Source organism: Saccopteryx bilineata, chromosome 4 (genome assembly GCF_036850765.1).
Source record: "Saccopteryx bilineata isolate mSacBil1 chromosome 4, mSacBil1_pri_phased_curated, whole genome shotgun sequence".
In the NCBI taxonomy this organism is placed as follows: Eukaryota; Metazoa; Chordata; class Mammalia; order Chiroptera; family Emballonuridae; genus Saccopteryx; species Saccopteryx bilineata.
In genome coordinates this window covers 2,088,664-2,112,824 of record NC_089493.1, presented here as the reverse complement: position 1 = coordinate 2,112,824, position 24,161 = coordinate 2,088,664, and the positions used below count along the sequence as shown (strand labels likewise).

At 62.4% G+C, this 24,161-nt stretch overlaps 1 protein-coding gene across 2 annotated transcripts; it reads right to left on the bottom strand.

The window, feature by feature from the left end:
• Positions 1-52: 52 nt before the first annotated feature.
• AHNAK2 (AHNAK nucleoprotein 2) lies at positions 53-24,085 on the bottom strand. Of its 2 annotated transcripts, XM_066276274.1 has the most exons (7): positions 23,993-24,085; positions 21,967-22,068; positions 20,162-20,303; positions 19,643-19,827; positions 19,201-19,530; positions 15,839-17,520; positions 53-15,361 (listed from the first exon to the last, which is right to left on the bottom strand). In XM_066276274.1, exons 2-7 carry the CDS (start codon positions 21,979-21,981, stop codon positions 769-771), a joined length of 16,947 nt encoding a protein of 5,648 aa, XP_066132371.1. In that variant the 5' UTR covers positions 21,982-22,068; positions 23,993-24,085; the 3' UTR covers positions 53-768. The 2 variants fall into 2 exon arrangements, with proteins under 2 accessions (XP_066132371.1, XP_066132370.1); XM_066276273.1 differs by having other exon boundaries at positions 53-17,520.
• Positions 24,086-24,161: the final 76 nt, after the last annotated feature.

Genomic DNA, 24,161 nt, shown 5'->3' with positions numbered 1-24,161 from the left:
AGAACCAAGGGACAGTGTCCTTCCCAGAACAAAAGCCCTCGCAGCCACCACGGTGGGAGCGTCATCTCCTTTATTGCCCATTGGGGAACAGGGAGCGGAGTCTGGCGCAGCGTGTGCACAAAAATCTCACAGGGGCAGTGCCGCTGGACAGAATCTCCTCGCCCCCCTGCTGGCCCACCACCCACAGCTGCCCCTGAGCTCGGACCCAGCCAGTGCTGGCCACCGCTCGCCTGCCCAGCGTCTATGCACGTCACATGAAATCCCCAAAGCTTGGCTTGGCGGGGCATTCAACACAGGAGTGAGCTGGTAATAAGCGCGCAGGCAATGGGGTCCTAAATCCTGCAGGAATATGCGAGACTCTGCCGGAAACAGGGAAGCTCCATCAGCCAGCCAGGAAGCAGCGGCAGGACAGGGCCACGCCCACACCACGCCCACACCCACATGGAGGCCACGCCCACACCCGCACAACAGCCACCCCCACGGCCATTATTGCCTCATCCTCAAAGAAACAGCTGTCCCAGTTGGCCCTGGGGACAGGTCCCTATAAGCGCGTTTGCCAAGACCTTCTCCAGCAGCATTTTTGAGAGCACCCCACCCCCGCGTGGTCCTGGCGCCCTAGGCTTCCAGAGCTGGGTCCCCGTGTCAGAAGGGAGGGCTCCAGGATGGATGGCGGCCAGTTTCTCTTTGTCTTCTGTGAGTTGAGGTGGACGTGCCTCCGCTTTCCGACTGGGTACCTCTCTCCTCCCCTGAGAAGCCACCCCTGTGGCCTCACTTGGCTGCGGGCCTGGGCGCGGGCTCAGCGCTGGGTTTCCCGGGCGGCTCCTGCCTCGCTAACTCCGTTCTGGCAACGGAGGTCACGATGGCGCCGGGGCCCGGGCCGGCGCCTGCCGCCGCTGCGGGCTCCCCGTCCTTCTCCTCGGTGGAGAAGCTTTCTCGGGCATCAAAAAAGGTGACTGCTTCATCCTGGGGCTCCGGCTCCGCCAGGCCTGCCGCGTCCTCAGTGCTTGAGCTCTTCTTGCCGGGAGGCGAAGAGAACCCCAATTTGGGAAATCGGAACCAGCCGGCCTTCTCCTGTTTCTTGGGCTGCTCTGCCGCAGGGCGGGCCTCGGGCTGCGCCTGGATCGGGGCGGGTGTCCGCGCCTCGTCTGGGGAATCCGTGCTGGCGTCCTCCACCGAGGACGAGAACCCAAGGCTCGGCAGCCAAAACCGGAACCGACCTGAAGGCCGTTTGCTCTCTGGTTTCTCTAGGGCAGCCTCGTCTTCGTCTTGGCCATCTTCAAGGGAGAATTCGAGGATTTCTGCGGGCTCCTCGTCTGAGCAGCTGTCGGCACCGGCACCCTGGGGGCCAGAGCGCACTTCGGGCGTGAATGTCTGTGGGCCCGGCACGTTGGTGCTAGAGGAGATAATTTCAAATGGTTCTCCCGTGTCGGGCTGGAGATCCCCATAAACGGGGTCGGCCCCGGGGGCGACTTGTGTGGGAGCTGCTTGCGAGCCCTCCGGCTGCGGCAGCTGAGAGTCCGGAGTGACCACGTGCACCTGAGCCCGCAAGGGGCCCTCCAGGACCCTCCCCGTGAGCAACGAAAATCCGTAAGAAGGCATCTGGACCTCGGAAGCAGGGATCTCCGTTTCCCGAACGATCTGAGTGGAAAAAGCCTCGGATCCTGACAGGCCAGCCAACTCGGTTGTGACCCTGCTGTGGATGGTGACCTCTTGGGTCTCCACTCGAGCACCCTGAATGTGAACTCTGACTTTAGAGATGGGGGAAGCGTCCGAGGAGAGGTCAAGGGCCACAGGCTGCTCCCGGGGGACCCTGTCGCCATCGCCAGTCTTGGAGATGCTCACGGCCCGGACTGCGGAGCCTTCTTTATGCAGGGCCAGGTCAAGGCCGCTGCTGTCTGGGCACCACACCTCTCTCCCGGGGGGGATGAAGACATCGCCCTCCGAGCTGGGGGCCGGGAAGGTGAACCTCGGCACCTTTAGTGTGGGGAACTTGACAGCAAGCACCGCACCCTCCCAGACGCGGCCCACGTCCACGACAGCGATCTGGGCTGGCACGTCAGTCTCCAAAGCCTTCAGTTTAAGGGGGCCTTCGGGGGTGGGAGGCGGGGCCTCCGTGGTCCCTGCCTCTGGGGGCGGTGGGGTCACAGCTGCCACCGCCTCTGACCCAGGAGCACAGACTTCAGTGCTGGTGACTGTAGACGGTGCCTCTCCTCCCCCTGCTGCGCCCGTGGCAGGAGCCTGCATCTGAGCGCCTGGTCCTCCAGCCCCGCCCCGCTCCTTGGAGGAGCGCCAGAAGCCGGGCAGGCGGAGCGAGGGCATCCGAAACCAGCTGTCCTGCGAGCCAGCCGGTGCAGCTCCCACTGCCGCACCCCCCTCGGGGCTCCCCGCACCCCCCTCGAGGCTCCCCACCACGGGCGCCCCAGACTCGGAGGTTTCCCAGGCTGCCTCGAGGGAGTCTCTGGTTGAGGGGGCCACCGCCTGCCCCGGAGGCTGACTTGCTGAGCCTTCCCCAAGCCCAGGCCCTTTGCTGCCATCTCTGAGAGACAGGCTGTGTTTGGGGGGAGGAAGGTCACCCGGAGACCGGCTTACCTCCACCTGGACCTGGCTGGGTCTGAGGTCAGGTTTGGCAAAGCCCACAGTGGGAAAGTGGGCCTGTGTCAGGTGGAGGTTCACACCCTCTCCTTCTGGGGGGCCGGAGGTTGCAGCAGGAGCCCCAGCAGTACCCTCACCACGGGCCCCCCCTGTGGCCAGCTCTGGGTCTCCGGGTGGCAGGCCTGCCTCCCCCTTGGAAGTCTTCATTTTGGGAAGTGCCAGTTTCGGCATGGCAAACCCAGGCGTTTTCACCCTCCCCTTCTCTCCGTCCTTCTCAGGAGTCACGTGCACCTGGGCCTCCACCTGTGGGGCGTGAACCCCGGGCGCCTCTGCATCTACGACCAGGCTGTGTCCAGAGTCCCCTTTGGGCTCCGCCCCCTTCTTCGGGGACCGCCTGAAGGATGGGAGCCTCAGCCGAGGCATTTTTAAGGGACTGCCTTTCCCCTCACGGTCGGCATCTTCGGCTGGGCCCCCACCTGGAGCCACAGCTGACCTCCCGGCACCGCCCGCGGGGTCTCCCGGCCCCTGAGACGTGGAGACACCTACGGACGGCAGCTGAGCGCCTGACCACAGGGCTCCCTCGGAGCCCAGTACCTCCGCAGGGCTGAGAGGAGACAGGGCACCCCCCACGGCACGGGGCTCCCCCTCGGCCTCTCCTGTTCGTGACACTGAAAACCTGAACTTTGGTCGATGGAATTTAGGAAAAGTCACCCGACTATAAGATGTGTCAGTCAGGGCATCTGCCGGGGCAGGGTGGCTGTCAGTCTGGGACAAAGGAACTGTCTCCCGGGACGACAGGTCTGCGGTCCATTCTCTGCGGAGAACAGTAGCATCACCCTCGCACACGGAGAGGGGTCCCTGACACAGCTCCGGAGAGACAGGGGCTGTGGGGAGAGTCACCTGGTACTTTGTGAGCGTGACACCCTCACAGGAAGTTCCTGCTGAGAATTCAGCATGAGGACCACTGATATCCAGCCTGGCGGAAGAAACGCTGGGCCAACCCACTTGGGGCCCGTGCACAGACGGCCCCACAGCAGGTCCACGCTCCTTGAGAGACCCGCCTCCACCCACCACGGCCGGAGTGGCCGAGGCATCCCCGGGGAGAGGAACCCCAGAATCCTTGTCCAGAGTTCCCAGGCTTTTAGGAGGTTTTCCTGAAGGAGAGAAGACCTTCGGAAGTTCGGTGTGGGGTCTCTTCATTTTGGTCTTTTCTCCAGACATGTCAACTGACAAGGCTCCATCCACCTTGACAAAAGAAAAGGAAGGATCGGCGGAATCGACGACAGCATCTGTGTGGTCCAAAGAGGAAGTCACTTCTGCATCTTGACCACTGTCGAGAACTTGAGATGAAACCAAAGAAGTCTTACTGGAGGATGTTCTAAAGAATGGCATGCTGACCTTTGGCATTTTTAACTTACTACTTCTGCTGACCATCTCCTTCTCTGCAAGGCCCGTGTCACCCTCCAGCTTGGAGCCTGGAGCCTGGATGTCCCCCTCCACACTGGGCAGAGACACATCCACGTCGGGGGCAGTCACCACCTCACTGGCACCCTTCAGGTCCAGTTTGGGCCCCTTGAGGTCCACCTGAGGGCCCCTGAAGTCCACTTTGGGCATCTTGATGCTGGGCATCTTCATCTTGGGCAGGTGCCCTTTGAGTCCAGCTCCAGTGGCTGGACCCTGGAGCTCTCCCTCGGGCAGGTGGCCCTCTGGGAGCATCACGCCCAGCTCGCCTGTCCTCACATCCACGTCAGCAGATGGCAGCTCAGTCCTGAGGTCACTGGACTTGACATCAGCCTGGGCGGAGGGCAGGGACATGTCCGCCTGAACCTTGGGCAGAGACGCGTCCACCGAGCCCTCGACAGACTTGCCTGGCACTGACATGCTGAAGGACGGCATCCTGAACTTGGGCATCTTGGACTTGCCGTCTCTGGCAGCTGAATCCTTGACCTTCGGGGCGATGCCACTCGGTAGCTTGCGGTCTGGAGCCTGGATGTCCACCTCCACACTTGGTAGTGATACCTCTACGTCGGGGACAGTCACCTCCGCTTTGGCGCCTTTCAGGTCCAGTTTGGGCCCCTTGATGTCCACCTGAGGACCTTTGATGTCCACCTTGGGCATCTTGATGCTGGGCATCTGCACCTTAGGCAGGTGCCCTTTGAATCCTGCTCCTTCGGTGGGACCATGGAGCTGTCCCTCGGGCCAGCGGCCCTCCGGGAACTCCACACCAAGACCATCACCAGTCTTCATGTCCAGGGCAGCAGATGGCAGCTCAGTCCTGAGGTCACTGGACTTGACATCAGCTGGAATGGAGGGCAGGGACACGTCCTTCTGGACCTTTGGCAGAGACACGTCCACTGAACCCTCAACGGACTTGCCTGGCACTGACATGCTGAAGGACGGCATCTTGAACTTGGGCATCTTGAACCTGCTGTCTCTGGCGACCACGTCTTTGTCTCCCAGGCTGATGTCTCCCTCCAGCTTGGTGCCTGGAGCCTGGATGTCCACCTCTATGCTGGGAAGTGACACGTCCACATCTGGGGTGGTCACCTCCCCTTTTGTGCCTTTCAGATCCAGTTTGGGCCCCTTGATGTCCACCTGAGGACCTTTGATGTCCACCTTGGGCATCTTGACACTGGGCATCTGCACCTTGGGCAGGTGGCCCTTGAACTTGGCCACTTCCGCCTCTCCCTTCAGCTCGCCCAGCGTCACCTCTCCCTTGGGGAGGGCCACCTCCAGTTTTCCCTCAGGCAGCTGGACTTCAGCAGACGGCAGTTGGACGCTGCCCTCTGGGGCTCTAATCTCACCTTCCAGGGAGGATACTGTCACCTCCCCTGTGGCCTTGGGCACAGGCACATCCACAGATGTCCCCATATCCCTGCCTGGCGCTGACATGCCGAAGGACGGCATCTTGAACTTGGGCATCTTGAACTTGCTGTCTCTGGTGGTCGCGTCCTTGTCCCCCAGGGCCATGTCTCCCTCCAGCGTGGTGACAGGCGCCTTGATGTCCACCTCCACGCTGGGCAGAGACATGTCCCTGTCAGGCATGGTCATCTCCCCTTCTGCCCCTTTCAGGTCCATTTTGGGCCCCTTCATGTCCACCTGGGGGCCCTTGAAGTCCACTTTGGGCATCTTGATGCTGGGCATCTGTACCTTGGGCAGGTGTCCTTTGAGTCCAGCTTTAGCAGCTGAACCCTGTAGCTCTCCCTTGGGCAGGTGGCCCTCTGGGAGTTTTATGCCCAGCTCGCCTGTCTTGGCATCCATGTCGGCAGAGGGCAGCTCAATGCTGAGGTCACCAGACTTGACATCGCCCTGGATGGAAGGTAGGGACACGTCCACTGAGCCCTCAACAGACTTGCCTGGCACTGACATGCTGAAGGACGGCATCTTGAGCTTGGGCATCTTGAACTTGCTGTCTCTGGTGGTCGCGTCCTTGTCCCCCAGGGCCATGTCTCCCTCCAGCTTGGCTACAGGTGCCTGGATGTCCACCTCCACACTGGCCAGAGACACGTCCACATCTGGGGTGGTCACCTCCCCTTTTGTGCCTTTCAGGTCCAGTTTGGGCCCCTTGAGGTCCACCTGGGGACCTTTGATGTCCACTTTGGGCCTCTTGATGCTGGGCATCTGCACCTTGGGCAGGTGGCCCTTGAACTTGGCCACTTCCGCCTTTCCCTTCAGCTCGCCCAGTGTCACCTCTCCTTTGGCAAGGGCCACATCCAGCTCTCCCCCAGGGCGCTCGACTTCAGCAGATGGCAGTTGGATGGTGCCATCTGGGGCTATAATCTCACCTCCCAGGGAGTGTACTGTCACCTCTCCTGTGGCCTTGGGCATAGGTGAGTCTACGGATGTTCCCAAATCTTTGTCTTGTGCCATCACACCAAAGGACGGCATCTTGAACCTGGGCGTCTTGAACTTGCTGTCTCTGGTGGTCAACTCCTTGTCTCCTAGCCTGATGTCTCCCTCCAGCTTAGAGTCTGGAGACTGGAGGTCAGTCTTCACACTGGGCAGTGACATGTCCACGTCAGGGATGGTCACCTCCCCTTTGATCTGCTTCAAATCCAGTTTCGGCCCCTTGATGTCCACCTGGGGGCCCTTGAAGTCCACCTTGGGCATCTGGATGCTGGGCATCTGCACCTTGGGCAGGTGTCCTTTGAGTTTTGCTCCTTCAGCAGGACTCTGGAGCTCTCCCTCGGGCAGGTGGCCCTCCGGGAGCTTCACACCAAGCTCACCTGTCTTGCCATCCAGATCGGCAGAGGGCAGCTCAATGCTGAGGTCACCAGACTTGACATCGCCCTGGATGGAAGGTAGGGACACGTCCACTGAGCCCTCGACAGACTTGCCTGGCACTGACATGCTGAAGGACGGCATCTTGAACTTGGGCATCTTGAACCTGCTGTCTCTGGCGACCGTGTCCTTGTCCCCCAGGGAGATGTCTCCCTCCAGCTTGGCGCCTGGAGCCTGGATGTCCACCTCCACGCTGGGCAGCGACACTTCCACAGCCGGGGTGGTCACCGCCCCTTTTGTGCCTTTCAGGTCCAGTTTGGGCCCCTTGATGTCCACCTGAGGCCCTTTGATGTCCACCTTGGGCATCTTGACACTGGGCATCTGCACCTTGGGCAGGTGGTCCTTGAACTTGGCCACTTCCGCCTCTCCCTTCAGCTCGCCCAGCGTCACCTCTCCCTTGGGGAGGGCCACCTCCAGTTTTCCCTCAGGCAGCTGGACTTCAGCAGACGGCAGTTGGACGCTGCTCTCTGGGGCTCTAATCTCACCTTCCAGAGAGGGTACTGTCACCTCCCCTGTGGCCTTGGGCATAGGCAGATCCACAGATGTTCCCAAATCTTTGCCTTGTGCTGTCACACTGAAGGACGGCATCTTGAACTTGGGCATCTTGAACTTGCTGTCTCTGGTGGTCGCGTCCTTGTCCCCCAGGGCCATGTCTCCCTCCAGCGTGGCGACAGGTGCCTTGATGTCCACTTCAATGCTGGGCAGAGACATGTCTATGTTGGGGACAGTCATCTCCCCTTCAGCCCCCTTCAAGTCCAGTTTGGGTCCCTTGATGTCCACCTTGGGCATCTTGATGCTGGGCAGCGGCACCTTGGGCAGGTGGCCCTTGAACCTGGCGCCTTCTGCTTTGCCCTTCACCTCACCCAGCGCCACCTCTCCCTTAGTGACGGCTACCTCCAGCTCTCCCCCAGGGAGGTCCACTTCAGCAGACGGCAGTTGGACGCTGCCCTCTGTGGCTCTAATCTCACCCTCCATGGAGGGCAGAGTGGCCTCCCCTGTGGCCTTGGGCAGAGGGAAGTCCACAGATGTTCCCAAATCTTGGCCTGGTGCCCTCACGCCGAAGGACAGCATCATGAACTTGCTGTCTCTGGCGGCCACGTCCTTGTCCCCCAGGCTGATGTCTCCCTCCAGCTTTGTCCCTGGAGTCTGGATGTCCACGTCCATGCTAGGCAGTGACACATCTATGTTGGACATGGTCACCTCTTCTTTGGCACCTTTCAAGTCCAGTTTGGGCCCCTTGATGTCCACTTGAGGACCCTTAAAGTCCACTTTGGGCATCTTGATGCTGGGCATCTGAACTTTGGGCAGGTGCCCTTTGAGTTTTGCTCCTTCGGCCGGACCATGGAGCTCACCCTCGGGCAAGTGGCCCTCCGGGAGCTTCACGCCCAGCTCGCCTGTCTTGACGTCCACTTCTGCAGATGGCAACTCAATGCTGAGGTCACAGGACTTGACATCGCCCTGGATGGAGGGTAGGGACACGTCCACTGAGCCCTCAATGGACTTGCCTGGCACTGACATGCTGAAGGACGGCATCTTGAACTTGGGCATCTTGAACTTGCTGTCTCTGGTGGTCGCGTCCTTGTCCCCCAGGGCCATGTCTCCCTCCAGCTTGGCTACAGGTGCCTGGGTATCTATCTCCACGCCCGGCAGAGACACGTCCACATCAGGGGTGGTCACCTCCCCTTTGAAGCCCTTCAGATCCAGTTGGGGTCCCTTGATGTCCACCGGGGAAACTTTGATGTCTACCTTGGGCACCTTAATGCCAGGCATCTGCACCTTGGGCAGGTGACCCTTAAAACTGGCCCCTTCTTTGCCCTTCAGCTCGCCCAGCGTCACCTCTCCCTCGGGGAGGTCCACCTCCAGCTCTCCCTCAGGGAACTTGATTTCAGCAGACGGCAGATGGATGCTGCCCTCTGGGGTTATAATCTCGCCTCTCAGGGAAGGCACTGTCACCTCCCCTGTGGCCTTGGGCATAGGTAAGTCCACAGATGTTCCCAAATCTTTGCCTGGTGCTGACATGCTGAAGGACAGCATCTTGAACTTGGGCATCTTGAACCTGCTGTCTCTGGAGGTCGTGTCCTTGTCTCCCAGGCTGATGTCTCCCTCCAGCTTGGCACCTGGAGCCTGGATGTCCACCTCTATGCTGTCCCGTGAAATGTCCATGCCGGGTGTGGTCACCTCCCCTTTGGTGCCTTTCAGGTCCAGTTTGGGCCCCTTAATGTCCACCTTGGGGCCTTTGAAGTCCACTTTGGGCATCTGCACCTTGGGCATGTGCCCAGCAAGTCCAGCTGCAGTGGCTGGACTCTTCAGTTCCCCCTTGGGCATGTGGCCCTCTGGGAGTTTCATGCCCAGCTCGCCTTTCTTGACATCCATGTCGGCAGATGGCAGCTCAATGCTGAGGTCACTGGTCTTCACATCACCCTGGATGGAGGGCAGGGACACGTCCGCCTGGACCTTTGGCAGAGACACATCGGTGGATCCTTCGACAGACTTGCCTGGCACCGACACGCCGAAGGACGGCATCTTTAACTTGGGCATCTTGAACTTGCTGTCTCTGGTGGCCCCCTCCCTGTCCCCCAGGGCCATGTCCCCCTCTAGCTTGGCTACAGGTGCCTGGGTATCCACCTGCACATCTGGCAGAGACATGTCCACATTGGGAACGGTCACCTCCCCTTTGAAGCCCTTCAGATCCAGTTTGGGCCCCTTGATGTCCATGTGGGGACCTTTGATGTCCACTTTGGGCATTTTGATGCTGGGCATCTGTACCTTGGGCAGGTGCCCTTTAAGTCCAGCTTCAGCTGCTGACCCCTGGAGCTCTCCCTTGGGCAGGTGGCCTTGCGGGACGTTCATAGCCAACTCGCCTGTCCTGACGTCCACTTGAGCAGATGGCAGCTCAATGTTGAGGTCACCAGTCTTGACGTCGGCCTGAACAGCAGGCAGGGACACGTCCGCTGGAACCTCTGGCAAAGGCACGTCCACCGAGCCCCCGACAGACTCGCCTGGTGCTGACACACCAAAGGACGGCATCTTGAACTTTGGCATCTTGAACGTGCTGTCTCTGGTGGCCGCCTCCATGTCCCCCAGGGCCGTGTCTCCCTCCATCTTGGCGCCTGGCACTCGAATATCCACCTGCACACTGGGCAGCGACACCTCCACGTCGGGTGTGGTCACCTCTTGCTCGGCACCCTTTAGGGTCTGTGTGGGCCCCTGGACATCCATCAGGGGGCCCTTGAAGTCCACTTTGGGCATCTTGATGCTGGGCAGTGGCACCTTGGGCAGGTGGCCCTTGAACCTGGCGCCTTCTGCTTTGCCCTTCACCTCACCCAGCGCCATCTTTCCCACGGCTACCTCCAGCTCTCCCCCAGGGAGGTCCACTTCAGCAGACGGCAGTTGGACGCTGCCCTCTGTGGCTCTAATCTCACCCTCCACGGAGGGCAGAGTGGCCTCCCCTGTGGCCTTGGGCAGAGGGAAGTCCACAGATGTTCCCAAATCTTGGCCTGGTGCCCTCACGCCGAAGGATGGCATCTTAATCTTGGGCATCATGAACTTGCTGTCTCTGGCGGCCACGTCCTTGTCCCCCAGGCTGATGTCTCCCTCCAGCTTTGTCCCTGGAGTCTGGATGTCCACGTCCATGCTAGGCAGTGACACATCTATGTTGGACACGGTTACCTCCTCTTTAGCACCTTTCAAGTTCAGCTTGGGCCCCTTGATGTCCACTTGAGGACCCTTAAAGTCCACTTTGGGCATCTTGATGCTGGGCATCTGAACTTTGGGCAGGTGCCCTTTGAGTTTTGCTCCTTCAGCCGGACCATGGAGCTCACCCTCGGGCAAGTGGCCTTCCGGGAGCTTCACGCCCAGCTCGCCTGTCCTGACGTCCACGTCAGCAGATGGCAACTCAATGCTGAGGTCACAGGACTTGACATCGCCCTGGATGGAGGGCGGGGACACGTTGGCCTGAATCTTTGGGAGAGACACGTCCACTGAGCCCTCAATGGACTTACCTGGCACTGACATGCTGAAGGACGGCATCTTGAACTTGGGCATCTTGAACTTGCTGTCTCTGGTGGTCGTGTCCTTGTCCCCCAGGGCCATGTCTCCCTCCAGCTTGGCTACAGGTGCCTGGGTATCTATCTCCACGCCCGGCAGAGACACGTCCACATCAGGGGCGGTCACCTCCCCTTTGTAGCCCTTCAAGTCCAGTTTGGGCCCCTTGATATCCACCTTGGGCACCTTGATACCAGGCATCTGCACCTTGGGCAGGTGGCCCTTGAAACTGGCCCCTTCTTCTTTGACCTTCAGCTCGCCCAGCGTCACCCCTGCCTTGGGGAAGGCCACCTCCAGCTCTCCCCCAGGGAGCTGGACTTCAGCAGACGGCAGTGGGACGCTGCCCTCTGCAGCTATAGTCTTGCCTCCCAGGGAAGGCACTGTCACCTCCCCTGTGGCCTTGGGCGTAGGAAAGTCCACAGATGTTCCCAGATCTTTGCCTTGTGCTGTCACACTGAAGGACGGCATCTTGACCTTGGGCATCTTGAACTTGCTGTCTCTAGTGGCCGACTCATCTCCCAACCCGATGTCTCCCTCTACCTTGGAGCCTGGAGCCTGGAGGTCAACCTCCACACTGGGCAGAGACACATCCACATCAGGGGCAGTCATCTCTCCTTTAACCCCCTTCAGGTCCAGTTTGGGCCCCTTGATGTCCACCTGGGGGCCCTTGAAGTCCACTTTGGGCATCTTGATGCTGGGCATCTTCATCTTGGGCAGGTGCCCTTTGAGTCCAGCTCCAGTGGTGGGACCCTGGAGCCCTCCCTCGGGCAGGTGGCCCTCTGGGAACTTCATACCCAGCTCGCCTGTCCTCACATCCACGTCAGCAGATGGCAGCTCAGTGCTGATGTCACAGGACTTGACATCAGCCTGGATGGAGGGCAGGGACACGTCTGCCTGGACCTTTGGCAGAGACGCGTCCACCGAGCCCTCGACAGACTTCCCTGGTGCTGACACACCGAAGGACGGCATCTTGAACTTGGGCATCTTGAACTTCCCGTCTCTGGCAGCCGCCTCCGTGTCCCCCAAGGCCGTGTCTCCCTCCAGCTTGGTGCCAGGTGCCTGGACGTCCACTTCCACACTGGGAAGAGACATGTCCACATCAGGGGAAGTCATCTTCTCCTTGGTGACCCTCAGGTCCAGTTTTGGCCCCTTGATGTCCACCTGGGGGCCCTTGATGTCCACCTTGGGCACCTTGATGCTGGGCATCTGCATCTTGGGCAGGTGGCCCTTGAACTTGGCCCCTTCTGCTTTGCCCTTCAGCTCGCCCAGCGTCACCTCTCCCTCGGTAAGGGACACCTCTAACTCTGCTTCAGGGAGCTTCACTTCAGATGGTAGTTGGATGCTGCCCTCTGGGGCTGTAATCTCACCTTCCAGGAACGGCACTGTCACCTCCCCTGTGGCCTTGGGCATTGGCACATCCACAGATGTCCCCATATCCCTGCCTGGCACTGACATGCCGAAGGACGGCATCTTGAACTTGGGCATCTTGAACCTGCTTTCTCTGGTGGTCACGTCCTTGTCCCCCAGGGCCATGTCTCCCTCCAGCGTGGCTCCTGGAGTCTGGATGTCCCCCTCCACTCTGGGCAGAGACACCTCAACATCGGGGGCAGTGACCGCCCCTTCAGCCCCCTTCAGGTCCAGTTTTGGCCCCTTGATGTCCACCTGGGGGCCCTTGAAGTCCACTTTAGGCATCTTGATGCTGGGCATCTGTACCTTGGGCAGGTGCCCTTTGAGTCCAGCAGTAGGACCATGGAGCTGTCCCTCGGGCAGGTGGCCCTCTGGGAGTTTCGTCTCCATCTCTCCTGTCTTGACATCCACTTCGGCAGACGGCAGCTCAATGCTGACGTCACCAGACTTGACATCTGCCTGAGTGGAGGGCAGGGACACGTCCGCCTGGACCTTTGGAAGAGATGCATCCACTGAGCCCTCAACGGATGTGCCTGGCACTGACATGCTGAAGGACGGCATCTTGAACTTGGGCATCTTGAACCTGCTGTCTCTGGTGGTCGCGTCCTTGTCTCCCAGTCCAATGTCTCCCTCCAGTGTGGTGACAGGTGTCTGGATGTCCACCTCCACGCTGGGCAGTGACACGTCCATGTTGGGGATGGTCACCTCCCCTTTGGTGCCTTTTAGGTCCAGTTTTGGCCCCTTGATGTCCACCTGGGGGCCCTTGATGTCCACCTGGGGGCCCTTGATGTCCACCTTAGGCATCTTGATGCTGGGCATCTGCACCTTGGGCAGGTGGCCCTTGAATTTGGCCCCTTCTGCTTTGCCCTTCAGCTCGCCCAGCGTCACCTCTCCCTTGGGGATGTCCACCTCCAGATCTCCCCCAGGGAGCTGGACTTCAGCAGACGGCAGTTGGACGCTGCCTTCTGGGGCTCTAATCTCACCTTCCAGAGAGGGTACTGTCACCTCCCCTGTGGCCTTGGGCATAGGCACATCCACAGATGTGCCCATATCTCTGCCTGGCACTGACATGCCGAAGGACGGCATCTTGAACTTGGGCATCTTGAACCTGCTGTCTCTGGTGGTCGCGTCCTTGTCCCCCAGGGCCATGTCTCCCTCCAGTGTGGTGACAGGCGCCTTAATGTCCATCTCCACGCTGGGCAGAGAGACATGCATGTCAGGGGTGGTCACCTCCCCTCTGGAACCCTTCAGGCTCATTTTGGGCCCCTTGAGGTCCACCTGGGGGCCCTTGAAGTCCACTTGGGGCATCTTGATGCTGGGCATCTGCACCTTGGGCAGGTGCCCTTTGAGTCCAGTTCCAGCGGCTGAACCCTGTAGCTCTCCCTCGGGCAGGTGGCCCTCTGGGAACTTCATGCTCATCTCGCCTGCCCTGACATCCACGTCAGCAGATGGCATCTCAATGTTGAGGTCACCAGACTTGACGTCAGCCTGGATGGAGGGCAGGGACACGTCCTTCTGGACCTTTGGCAGAGACACGTCCACTGAACCCTCAACGGACTTGCCTGGCACTGACATGCCGAAGGACGGCATCTTGAACTTGGGCATCTTGAACCTGCTGTCTCTGGAGGTCGCGTCCTTGTCTCCCAGGCTGATGTCTCCCTCCAGCTTGGCGCCTGGAGTCTGGATGTCCACCTCCATGCTGGGCTGCGACACGTCCATGTCAGGCATGGTCACCTCCCCTTTGATGCCTTTCACGTCCAGTTTGGGCCCCTTGATGTCCACCTGGGGGCCCTTGATGTCCACCTTGGGCACCTTGATGCTGGGCATCTGCACCTTGGGCAGGTGGCCCTTGAACCTGGGCACTTCCGCCTCTCCCTTCAGCTCGCCCAGCGTCACCTCTCCCTTGGGGAGGGCCACCTCCAGCTGTCCCCCAGGGAGCTGGACTTCAGCAGACGGCAGTTGGATGCTGCCTTCTGGGATTCTGATCTCACCTTCCAGGGAGGGCACTGTCACCTCCCCTGTGGCCTTGGGCATAGGCACTTCCACAGACGTCTCCATATCTCTGCCTGGTGCTGACATGCCGAAGGATGGCATCTTGAACTTTGGCATCTTGAACTTGCTGTCTCTGGTGGCCACGTTCTTGTCTCCCACACTAATGTCTGACCCCAGCTTGGCTCCTGGAGCCTGGACGTCCAGCTCCACGCTGGGCAATGACACATCCACATCGGGGGCTGTCACCTCCCCTTTGGCACTCTTCAGGTCCAGTTTTGGCCCCTTGATGTCCACCTGGGGGCCCTTGAAGTCCACCTTAGGCATCTTGATGCTGGGCATCTGTACCTTGGGCAGGTGCGCTTTGAGCCCAGCAGCAGGACCATAGAGCTGTCCCTCGGGCAGGTGGCCTTCCCGGAGCTCCATCCCCCTCTCTCCTGTCCTGACATCCACTTCGGCAGATGGCAGCTCAATGCTGACGTCACCAGACTTGACGTCAGCCTGAGTGGAGGGCAGGGACACGTCTGCCTGAACCCTTGGCAGAGATACATCCACTGAGCCCTCAACGGACGTGCCTGGCACTGACATGCCGAAGGACGGCATCTTGAACTTGGGCATCTTGAACTTGCTGTCTCTGGTGGTCGCGTCCTTGTCTCCCAGTCCAATGTCTCCCCCCAGCTTGGTGCCTGGAGCCTGGATGTCCACGCTGGGCAGTGACATGTCCATGTCGGGGATGGTCACCTCCCCTTTGACCCCCTTCAGGTCCAGTTTGGGCCCCTTGATGTCCACCTGGGGGCCCTTGATGCTGGGCATCTGAACCTTGGGCAGGTGGCCCTTAAATCTGGGTGCTTCTGCTTTGCCCTTCAGCTCGCCCAGCGTCACCTCTCCCTTGGGGAGGGCCACCTCCAGTTTTCCCTCAGGGAGCTGGACTTCAGCAGACGGCAGTTGGACGCTGCCCTCTGGGGCTCTGATCTCACCTTCCAGAGAGGGTACTGTCACCTCCCCTGTGGCCTTGGGCATAGGCACATCCACAGATGTGCCCATATCTCTGCCTGGCGCTGACATGCCGAAGGACGGCATCTTGAGCTTGGGCATCTTGAACCTGCTGTCTCTGGTGGTCGCGTCCTTGTCCCCCAGGGCCATGTCTCCCTCCAGTGTGGCGACAGGCGCCTTAATGTCCACCTCCACGCTGGGCAGAGAGACATGCATGTCAGGGGTGGTCACCTCCCCTCTGGAACCCTTCAGGCTCATTTTGGGCCCCTTGAGGTCCACCTGGGGGCCCTTGAAGTCCACTTGGGGCATCTTGATGCTGGGCATCTGCACCTTGGGCAGGTGCCCTTTGAGTCCAGTTCCAGCGGCTGAACCCTGTAGCTCTCCCTCGGGCAGGTGGCCCTCTGGGAGTTTTATGTCCAGCTCGCCTGTCTTGGCATCCATGTCGGCAGAGGGCAGCTCAATGCTGAGGTCACCAGACTTGATGTCAGCCTGGACGGAGGGCAGGGACATGTCCACTGAGCCCTCAACGGACTTGCCTGGCACTGACATGCTGAAGGACGGCATCTTGAACTTGGGCATCTTGAACCTGCTGTCTCTTGAGTCCGCGTCCTTGTCTCCCAGGCTGATGTCTCCCCCCAGCTTGGCGCCGGGAGCCTGGATGTCCATTTCCACGCTGGGCAGTGACACGTCCATGCCGGGGGTGGTCACCTCCCCTTTGGTGTCTTTCAGATCCAATTTGGGCCCCTTGATGTCCACCTGGGGGCCTTTGATGTCCACCTTGGGCATCTTGATACTGGGCATCTGTACCTTGGGCAGGTGGCCCTTGAACCTGGTCCCTTCTGCTTTGCCCTTCAGGTCACCCAGAGTCACCTCTCCCTCGGGAAGATCCACCTCCAGCTCTCCCTCAGGCAGCTGGACTTCAGCAGACGGCAGTTGGACGCTGCCCTCTGGGGCTGTAATCTCACCTTCCAGGGAGGGTACTGTCACCTCCCCTGTGGCCTTGGGCATAGGCACATCCACAGATGTCCCTATATCCCTGCCTGGCACTGACATGCCGAAGGACGGCATCTTGAACTTGGGCATCTTGAACTTGCTGTCTCTGGTGGTCGCGTCCTTGTCCCCCAGGGCCATGTCTCCCTCCAGCGTGGTGACAGGTGCCTTAATGTCCACCTGCACATCTGGCAGAGACACATCCACATCGGGAACGGTCACCTCCCCTTTGAAGCCCTTCAGATCCAGTTTGGGTCCCTTAATGTCCACCTGGGGGCCCTTGAAGTCCACTTGGGGCATCTTGATGCTGGGCATCTGCACCTTGGGCAGGTGTCCTTTGAGTCCACCTCCAGTGGCGGGACCCTGGAGCTGTCCCTTGGGCAGGTGGCCCTCTCGGTACTTCACGCCCATCTCGCCTGTCCTGACATCCACGTCAGCAGAGGGCAGCTGAATGTTGAGGTCACCAGACTTGACATCGCCCTGGATAAATGGCAGGGACACGTCCACCGAACCCTCAACAGACTGGCCTGGTGCTGACACAGAGAAGGACGGCATCTTGAGCTTGGGCATCTTGAACTTGATGTCTCTGGTGGTCGCGTCCTTGTCCCCCAGGCCTATGTCTCCCTCCAGCTTGGCTCCTGGAGCCTGGATGTCCACCTCTATGCTGGGCTGTGACACGTCCATGCCGGGGGTGGTCACCTCCCCTTTGGCACCTCTCAGGTCTATTTTGGGCCCCTTGATGTCCACCTGGGGGCCTTTAAAGTCCATCTGGGGCATCTTGATGCTGGGCATCTGCACCTTGGGCAGGTGCCCTTTGAGTCCAGTTTCTTCGGTGGGACCATGGAGCCCTCCCTCGGGCAGGTGGCCCTCTGGGATCTTTATGTCCATCTTGTGTGTCCTTAAATCTACGTCAGCAGGAGGCAGCTCAGTGCTGATGTCACCGGTCTTGACGTGAGCCTGGACGGAGGGCAGGGACACGTCCATCTGGACCTTTGGCAGAGTCGCGTCCACTGAGCCCTCCACGGACTTGCCCGGCGCTGACATGCCGAAGGACGGCATCTTGAACTTGGGCATCTTGAACCTGCTGTCTCTGGAGGTCATGTCCTTGTCTCCCAGGCCAATGTCTCCCTCCGTTTTCTCCCCCAATTCTTTTTCAGCAGTTCTTTTTGGTAGAGATCTCTGTCCTTTTCGCTCTTCTTTATCGCTGACCTCTGCCGAGTCCATCTGTAAGTTGAAAACCATGAAATGTCTGTTTCTTTCTTTTTCTTTTCTTTTCTTTTTTTTTTCTGCCTTTGTTTTTCTGCCCCTGACTTTGCATCCTTCCTGCGGGACCACCTGAACGAAGGCGCTTTGAGCCGCGGCCTGTCCATCACGTTTTCCTCCCTCCCCCCTCTAACCCCTCCCCCCATATCTGTTTCTCCAAGGCCTGCCACGCCCCTCTGCTCTCCCCACCGGGTGTGGGCAGCGCAGGGACTTTGTCCCACTGTGCCTCTGGCCTCTGGTCACCCTTTCTCATGGCCACGGCCGCAGGGCCACCCCTGTCCGGGCCCCACCTGAGTGCGATCACGCCTCCTCTTGTTCCCCAGCGCTTTTTCTTTGGAAAAGCTGCATGTGGGTGTCTCTGAGTTGGGTAATCCTATCCGGAACTCTGTGGCTGGTGGCCCTGTGTCTGGTCTTCACTTGTGGGGTCTTGCAGAGACAATGTGGCAGGCCCCCGAGTCCAGCCCCCTGCACTACCTTCCTGTGGCCCCGTCCACTCTGTGCCAGGGCTGGGCCTTCTCCCTGTGGCACCATCTCCTCCTGGGCCTTCCCCACCTTTGTCTCTTAGTACCCTGTGGGTGGCATATGGGCTCACCCCGCCCCCCCGGCTCTCTCCCTCGGGGGGTCAGGCTCTCGGGGTGCTGCACGCTCAGAGTGGGCACCCTCTCTTGCCCCTCTGCTGTCCTGTCCTCTCTCCCTCGGGGGGTCAGGCTCTCGGGGTGCTGCACGCTCAGAGTGGGCGCCCTCTCTTGCCCCTCTGCTGTCCTGTCCTCTCTCCCTCGGGGGGTCAGGCTCTCGGGGTGCTGCACGCTCAGAGTGGGCGCCCTCTCTTGCCCCTCTGCTGTCCTGTCCTCTCTCCCTCGGGGGGTCAGGCTCTCGGGGTGCTGCACGCTCAGAGTGGGCGCCCTCTCTTGCCCCTCTGCTGTCCTGTCCTCTCTCCCTCGGGGGGTCAGGCTCTCGGGGTGCTGCACGCTCAGAGTGGGCGCCCTCTCTTGCCCCTCTGCTGTCCTGTCCTCTCTCCCTCGGGGGGTCAGGCTCTCGGGGTGCTGCACGCTCAGAGTGGGCACCCTCTCTTGCCCCTCTGCTGTCCTGTCCTCTCTCCCTCGGGGGGTCAGGCTCTCGGGGTGCTGCACGCTCAGAGTGGGCACCCTCTCTTGCCCCTCTGCTGTCCTGTCCTCTCTCCCTCGGGGGGTCAGGCTCTCGGGGTGCTGCACGCTCAGAGTGGGTGCCCTCTCTTGCCCCTCTGCTGTCCTGTCCTCTCTCCCTCGGGGGGTCAGGCTCTCGGGGTGCTGCACGCTCAGAGTGGGCGCCCTCTCTTGCCCCTCTGCTGTCCTGTCCTCTCTCCCTCGGGGGGTCAGGCTCTCGGGGTGCTGCACGCTCAGAGTGGGCGCCCTCTCTTGCCCCTCTGCTGTCCTGTCCTCTCTCCCTCGGGGGGTCAGGCTCTCGGGGTGCTGCACGCTCAGAGTGGGCGCCCTCTCTTGCCCCTCTGCTGTCCTGTCCTCTCCTGCCGTGTGCAGCAGCCCCAGTGTCCCGCCGGCTCTCATGCCAGGACCCCGCCTCCCCCGTGTCCCTGGCCTGGACAGCCCCGCTTTGGGCCCCTCTACCCGGCCGCCACACTCGCAAGGGCCCCTGCCCCGAGCCCACCTTGAACCTCAGGTTCAGAAACCTCCTCCTCCGCTGGCTGCCGGCTCCCGCGTTCTGCTCCCGCCCCTCCGCCGGGAACTGGGCCTCCGTGTCTGAGCTTGTCGGGGACACGTCGGGCGCCCTCCTCCTCTCGTAGGCCTCTGAGGAGCTGTGGGACCTCCGGGGCCCACGCTTGCTCTTCATGGCTTGGAATTTGGGCCAGGAGAGCCTCTCCTTCTGTGGCCGCCGGCCTCTGCCATCCCCGGGCTGGGAGATGAGCCTCTCTCGGTCCTCATCTCTCTCCAGAGTCTTCACCGGTGTGTCAGCACTCCCGTCAGCGACACCTTTGTCCTGCAGCACAGGGGGAGGGGGCCTGTGGGAACTGGTACCGGAAGCCAGGGGTCTGTGGCCTTTGGGCCGGGATCCACGCAGCCTCGGCCCGGGGCGTGTGAGGCAGCCTCACCTGCGTTCCTGAACGCCTCGAGGCGCGCCGTGCAGCACTGGAAACCCACTCCTTGTCCCCTTGGGCGGCAAGTTTCCGTTTGACCTTGAACTGGACCTTGTATGGCTCGGAGTACTGAAGGATTTTGAGGGCGTCTTCATAGTTAATATTGTCAAAGAAGATGGTTGCACTGAGCAGCTGATCCCCTAGACCAAGACAGAGTGGCCTTAGCCCCCCCAGGCTACCCGGCCCCCCGCTGCGCCACCGCTGCACCCGGGACAGGAGGGGTCCGTGGAGTGCGTGCGCGTGCGTGAGGAGGAGCCGCCGCGCTGCCCCGCCCTTCCCTCCGCCCAGCCGAGCCGAGCCAGGGCTGTGAAGCGTCCACCCCTGTGAAGCGTCCACCCCGTGTCCCCGGAAAGAAAACCCAGCAGGGCTGGCAGTCATCCCGAGCTCCGGCTGCGGCCCCTGGCCCTCTCCAGGCCCCTCCCATCCTGACAGGGACCGTCGTGGGGGACACGAGGGATGGGGCGGCCATGGCACCTTCTCTCAGGCTGAAGAGTTTGGCAGCCGAGGAGTCCTTCAACACTTGCTTGACGAAGATGCCCTGGTCCCCGCCACCTGTGACACTGTAGCCACTGGCGCCAACCTCCACCTCCGTCTTCAGCGTCACCTCCGATGCCTCCTGCACGGGCGGAGCAGAAGCGCACCAGGGCCGCGGTGAGCACACGCCTGTCCCACCAGGGGCATCGGTGCTAGGGGCGGCCTCCCCCGAGGACAGAGACCCCAGATCCTGCCCACCACCCAGCGACACAGGGCGAGCGGTGGGCCCCCAACCAGGGGGTCCTGGGCTGCTAGGACCAGCCTCTCCGGAAGCCGGCTCTGGCTGCTTCAGGTGGGAGTGACCTCCTCTTGTCCTTGTCCCCACCTGCCAGGACTCACAGGCAGCCTGTCCACACCCGCCCAGGCCCAGGGGGACCTGGTAAGCAGAGGAGAGGCTCCTGCCCCTGGCGGTCAGGGCCTTCCTCCGTTGCCCCGTGTTCTTTTATACGCGTGCAGCTCTGGTCACCAACGGGGCAGGTGGTGCTCAACCACAAGGGCCACAAACGCCAAGAGAAATGCAGCAAACAGTGCAGCTGGCCTGCCCTGGGGCCTGGCACGGGGTGGGGGGCCTGCCCTGGGGCCTGGGGGAGCTTGGCACGGGGGGGGGCAGGCACGGGGGGGGGGCCTGGCGGGGGCCTGGCACGGGGGGGGGGCAGGCAAGGGGTGGGGGGCCTGACCTGGGGCCTGGCATGGGGGGCAGGCACGGGGTGGGGGGCCTGCCCTGGGGCCTGGGGGGGCTTGGCACGGGGGGGGGCAGGCACGGGGGGGGGCCTGACCTGGGGCCTGGTGGGGGCCTGGCACGGGGGGGGGGGCAGGCAAGGGGTGGGGGGCCTGACCTGGGGCCTGGCATGGGGGGCAGGCACGGGGTGGGGGGCCTGCCCTGGGGCCTGGGGGGGCTTGGCACGGGGGGGGGCAGGCACGGGGTGGGGGGCCTGACCTGGGGCCTGGCGGGGGCCTGGCACGGGGGGGGCTGGCATGGGGGGGGGCCTGCCCTGGGGCCTGGCATGGGGTGGGGGCCTGCCCTGGGGCCTGGGGGGGCCTGGCACGGGGGGGACCTGCCCTGGGGCCTGGGGGGGCCTGGCACGGGGGGGGCAGGCACGGGGTGGGGGGCCTGACCTGGGGCCTGGCACAGGGGGGGGCAGGCACGGGGTGGGGGGCCTGACCTGGGGCCTGGCGGGGGCCTGGCACGGGGGGGGGCAGGCACGGGGGGGCAGGCACGGGGTGGGGGGCCTGACCTGGGGCCTGGCGAGGGCCTGGCACGGGGGGGGCAGGCACGGGGTGGGGGGCCTGGCACGGGGGGGGGCCTGGCACGGGGGGGGCCTGCCCTGGGGCCTGGCGGGGGCCTGGCACAGGGTGGGGGGCAGGCAGCCCTGTAGGACTGCCAGGGCCACAGTGACAGGAAAGGCCGCCTCGACAGGCAGTGCCCCCTCCCCACTGCGAGCCCACGGAGCCGGGCGCCTGCTGTGGCCTGGGCAGCGGGTAGCAGCCTTCCCACCTGCGGCTGAGAACATGGAAGTCTGTGCACCTGAGTGTCTGGCTGGGAGCATGGCTCTTCCTCAGAGGAGGTCAGGGGTGTCGGGGCAAGCCTGGACCAGCCTTCTGGGGCCCCTGCCCCGCCTCAGGCCTGACAAGGGGGACAGGCCTGCCCTTCTCCTGTACCTCTCCTTGCTCTGGCCCTGGTGCCCCTGGCTGGAGCCCTTGTAGAGGGGTCTACCTCCTTGACCCTCCATTCCCTCCATACCCACCTCTGAATAACTCATCCTGGAAAACGTCCGTGAGTCCCCGGAATCCCTCTTCCACCAGGATCTCCGCCTCCCTGAGGGGCCTTGCCGGCTCGGTGTGTCTTCCTATGGCCACAGACACGGAGGGTTACCCCCCTGACCCAGCCCAGGGATGAGAGGGACTTAGGGAGTTCTAGAAGCCCCGCCTGAAAGGCCCAGAACGCCCAGTGCGGGGCCGTGTGCACAGGGGGGAGCTGATTCCTGCACCTGTGGGGGACACTGTGTCTCCAGTGCGGGGCCGTGTGCACAGGGAGCTGACTCCTGCAGCTGTGGGGGACGCTGTGTCTCCAGTGCGGGGCCGTGTGCACAGGGAGCTGACTCCTGCACCTGTGGGGGACACTGTGTCTCCAGTGCGGGGCCGTGTGCACAGGGGGCTGACTCCTGCGGCTGTGGTGGACGCTGTGTCTCCAGTGAGGGGCCGTGTGCACAGGGGGCTGACTCCTGCACCTGTGGGGGACGCTGTGTCTCCAGTGCGGGGCCGTGTGCACAGGGGGCTGACTCCTGCAGCTGTGGGGGACGCTGTGTCTCCAGTGCGGGGCCGTGTGCACAGGGAGCTGACTCCTGCAGCTGTGGGGGACGCTGTGTCTCCAGTGCGGGGCCGTGTGCACAGGGAGCTGACTCCTGCAGCTGTGGGGGACGCTGTGTCTCCAGTGCGGGGCCGTGTGCACAGGGGGCTGACTCCTGCAGCTGTGGGGGACGCTGTGTCTCCAGTGCGGGGCCGTGTGCACAGGGAGCTGACTCCTGCAGCTGTGGGGGATGCTGTGTCTCCAGTGCGGGGCCGTGTGCACAGGGGGGAGCTGATTCCTGCAGCTGTGGGGGACGCTGTGTCTCCAGTGCGGGGCTGTGTGCACAGGGGTCTGACTCCTGCAGCTGTGGGGGACACTGTGTCTCCAGTGCGGGGCCGTGTGCACAGGGGGCTGACTCCTGCAGCTGTGGGGGACGCTGTGTCTCCAGTGCGGGGCCGTGTGCACAGGGGGGAGCTGATTCCTGCAGCTGTGGGGGACACTGTGTCTCCAGTGCGGGGCTGTGTGCACAGGGGTCTGACTCCTGCAGCTGTGGGGGACACTGTGTCTCCAGTGCAGGGCCGTGTGCACAGGGGGGAGCTGACTCCTGCAGCTGTGGGGGACGCTGTGTCTCCAGTGCAGGGCCGTGTGCACAGGGGGGAGCTGACTCCTGCAGCTGTGGGGGACGCTGTGTCTTCAGTGCGGGGCCGTGTGCACAGGGAGCTGACTCCTGCACCTGTGGGGGACGCTGTATCTCCAGTGCGGGGCCGTGTGCACAGGGGGCTGACTCCTGCAGCTGTGGGGGACGCTGTGTCTCCAGTGCGGGGCCGTGTGCACAGGGAGCTGACTCCTGCGGCTGTGGGGGACACTGTGTCTCCAGTGCGGGGCCGTGTGCACAGGGAGCTGACTCCTGCACCTGTGGGGGACGCTGTGTCTCCAGTGCGGGGCCGTGTGCACAGGGGCCTGACTCCTGCAGCTGTGGGGGACGCTGTGTCTCCAGTGCGGGGCCGTGTGCACAGGGGACTGACTCCTGCAGCTGTGGGGGACGCTGTGTCTCCAGTGCGGGGCCGTGTGCACAGGGGGCTGACTCCTGCAGCTGTGGGGGACGCTGTGTCTCCAGTGCGGGGCCGTGTGCACAGGGAGCTGACTCCTGCGGCTGTGGGGGACACTGTGTCTCCTCTCCAGAGATGGCATGCACACGCACACCCCCTGCACCCACCGCACATCGCAGCAGGAGGTCTGCACCCCCCCCCACACACACACACACGGGCCATCTTGATGTGTCCTGGTCAGCTGGAAGGAGGGGTAGGGGCAGCAGAGGAGTCAGGGAGGATGGCCCATCAGTCATAGGCTGTGGCCAGCGGGCAGCGTGGCTGCACAGACACCGAGGGAGCTGCCCACGCAGGGCGGCGCAGGAGGAGAGGGGGCCACCGGGGCAGTGCCCTGAGCCTGCCCTTGGCCTGCGCGCCTCTGTCTGGCATGCTTACCGGAAGTCCGAAGCCGGCACCCTCAGCTGCGCATTCATAGACAGGCGAGGACCCCTGTGGCCGTGGCCGAATGATCTCGTCGGCGGGCCCTTCGGTCACCTGGCGGGAGGAGAGAGTCAGGTTGATCTCAGCCACGAGGGCTCTGCCCCGGCCCAGGGCAGGGGAGGAG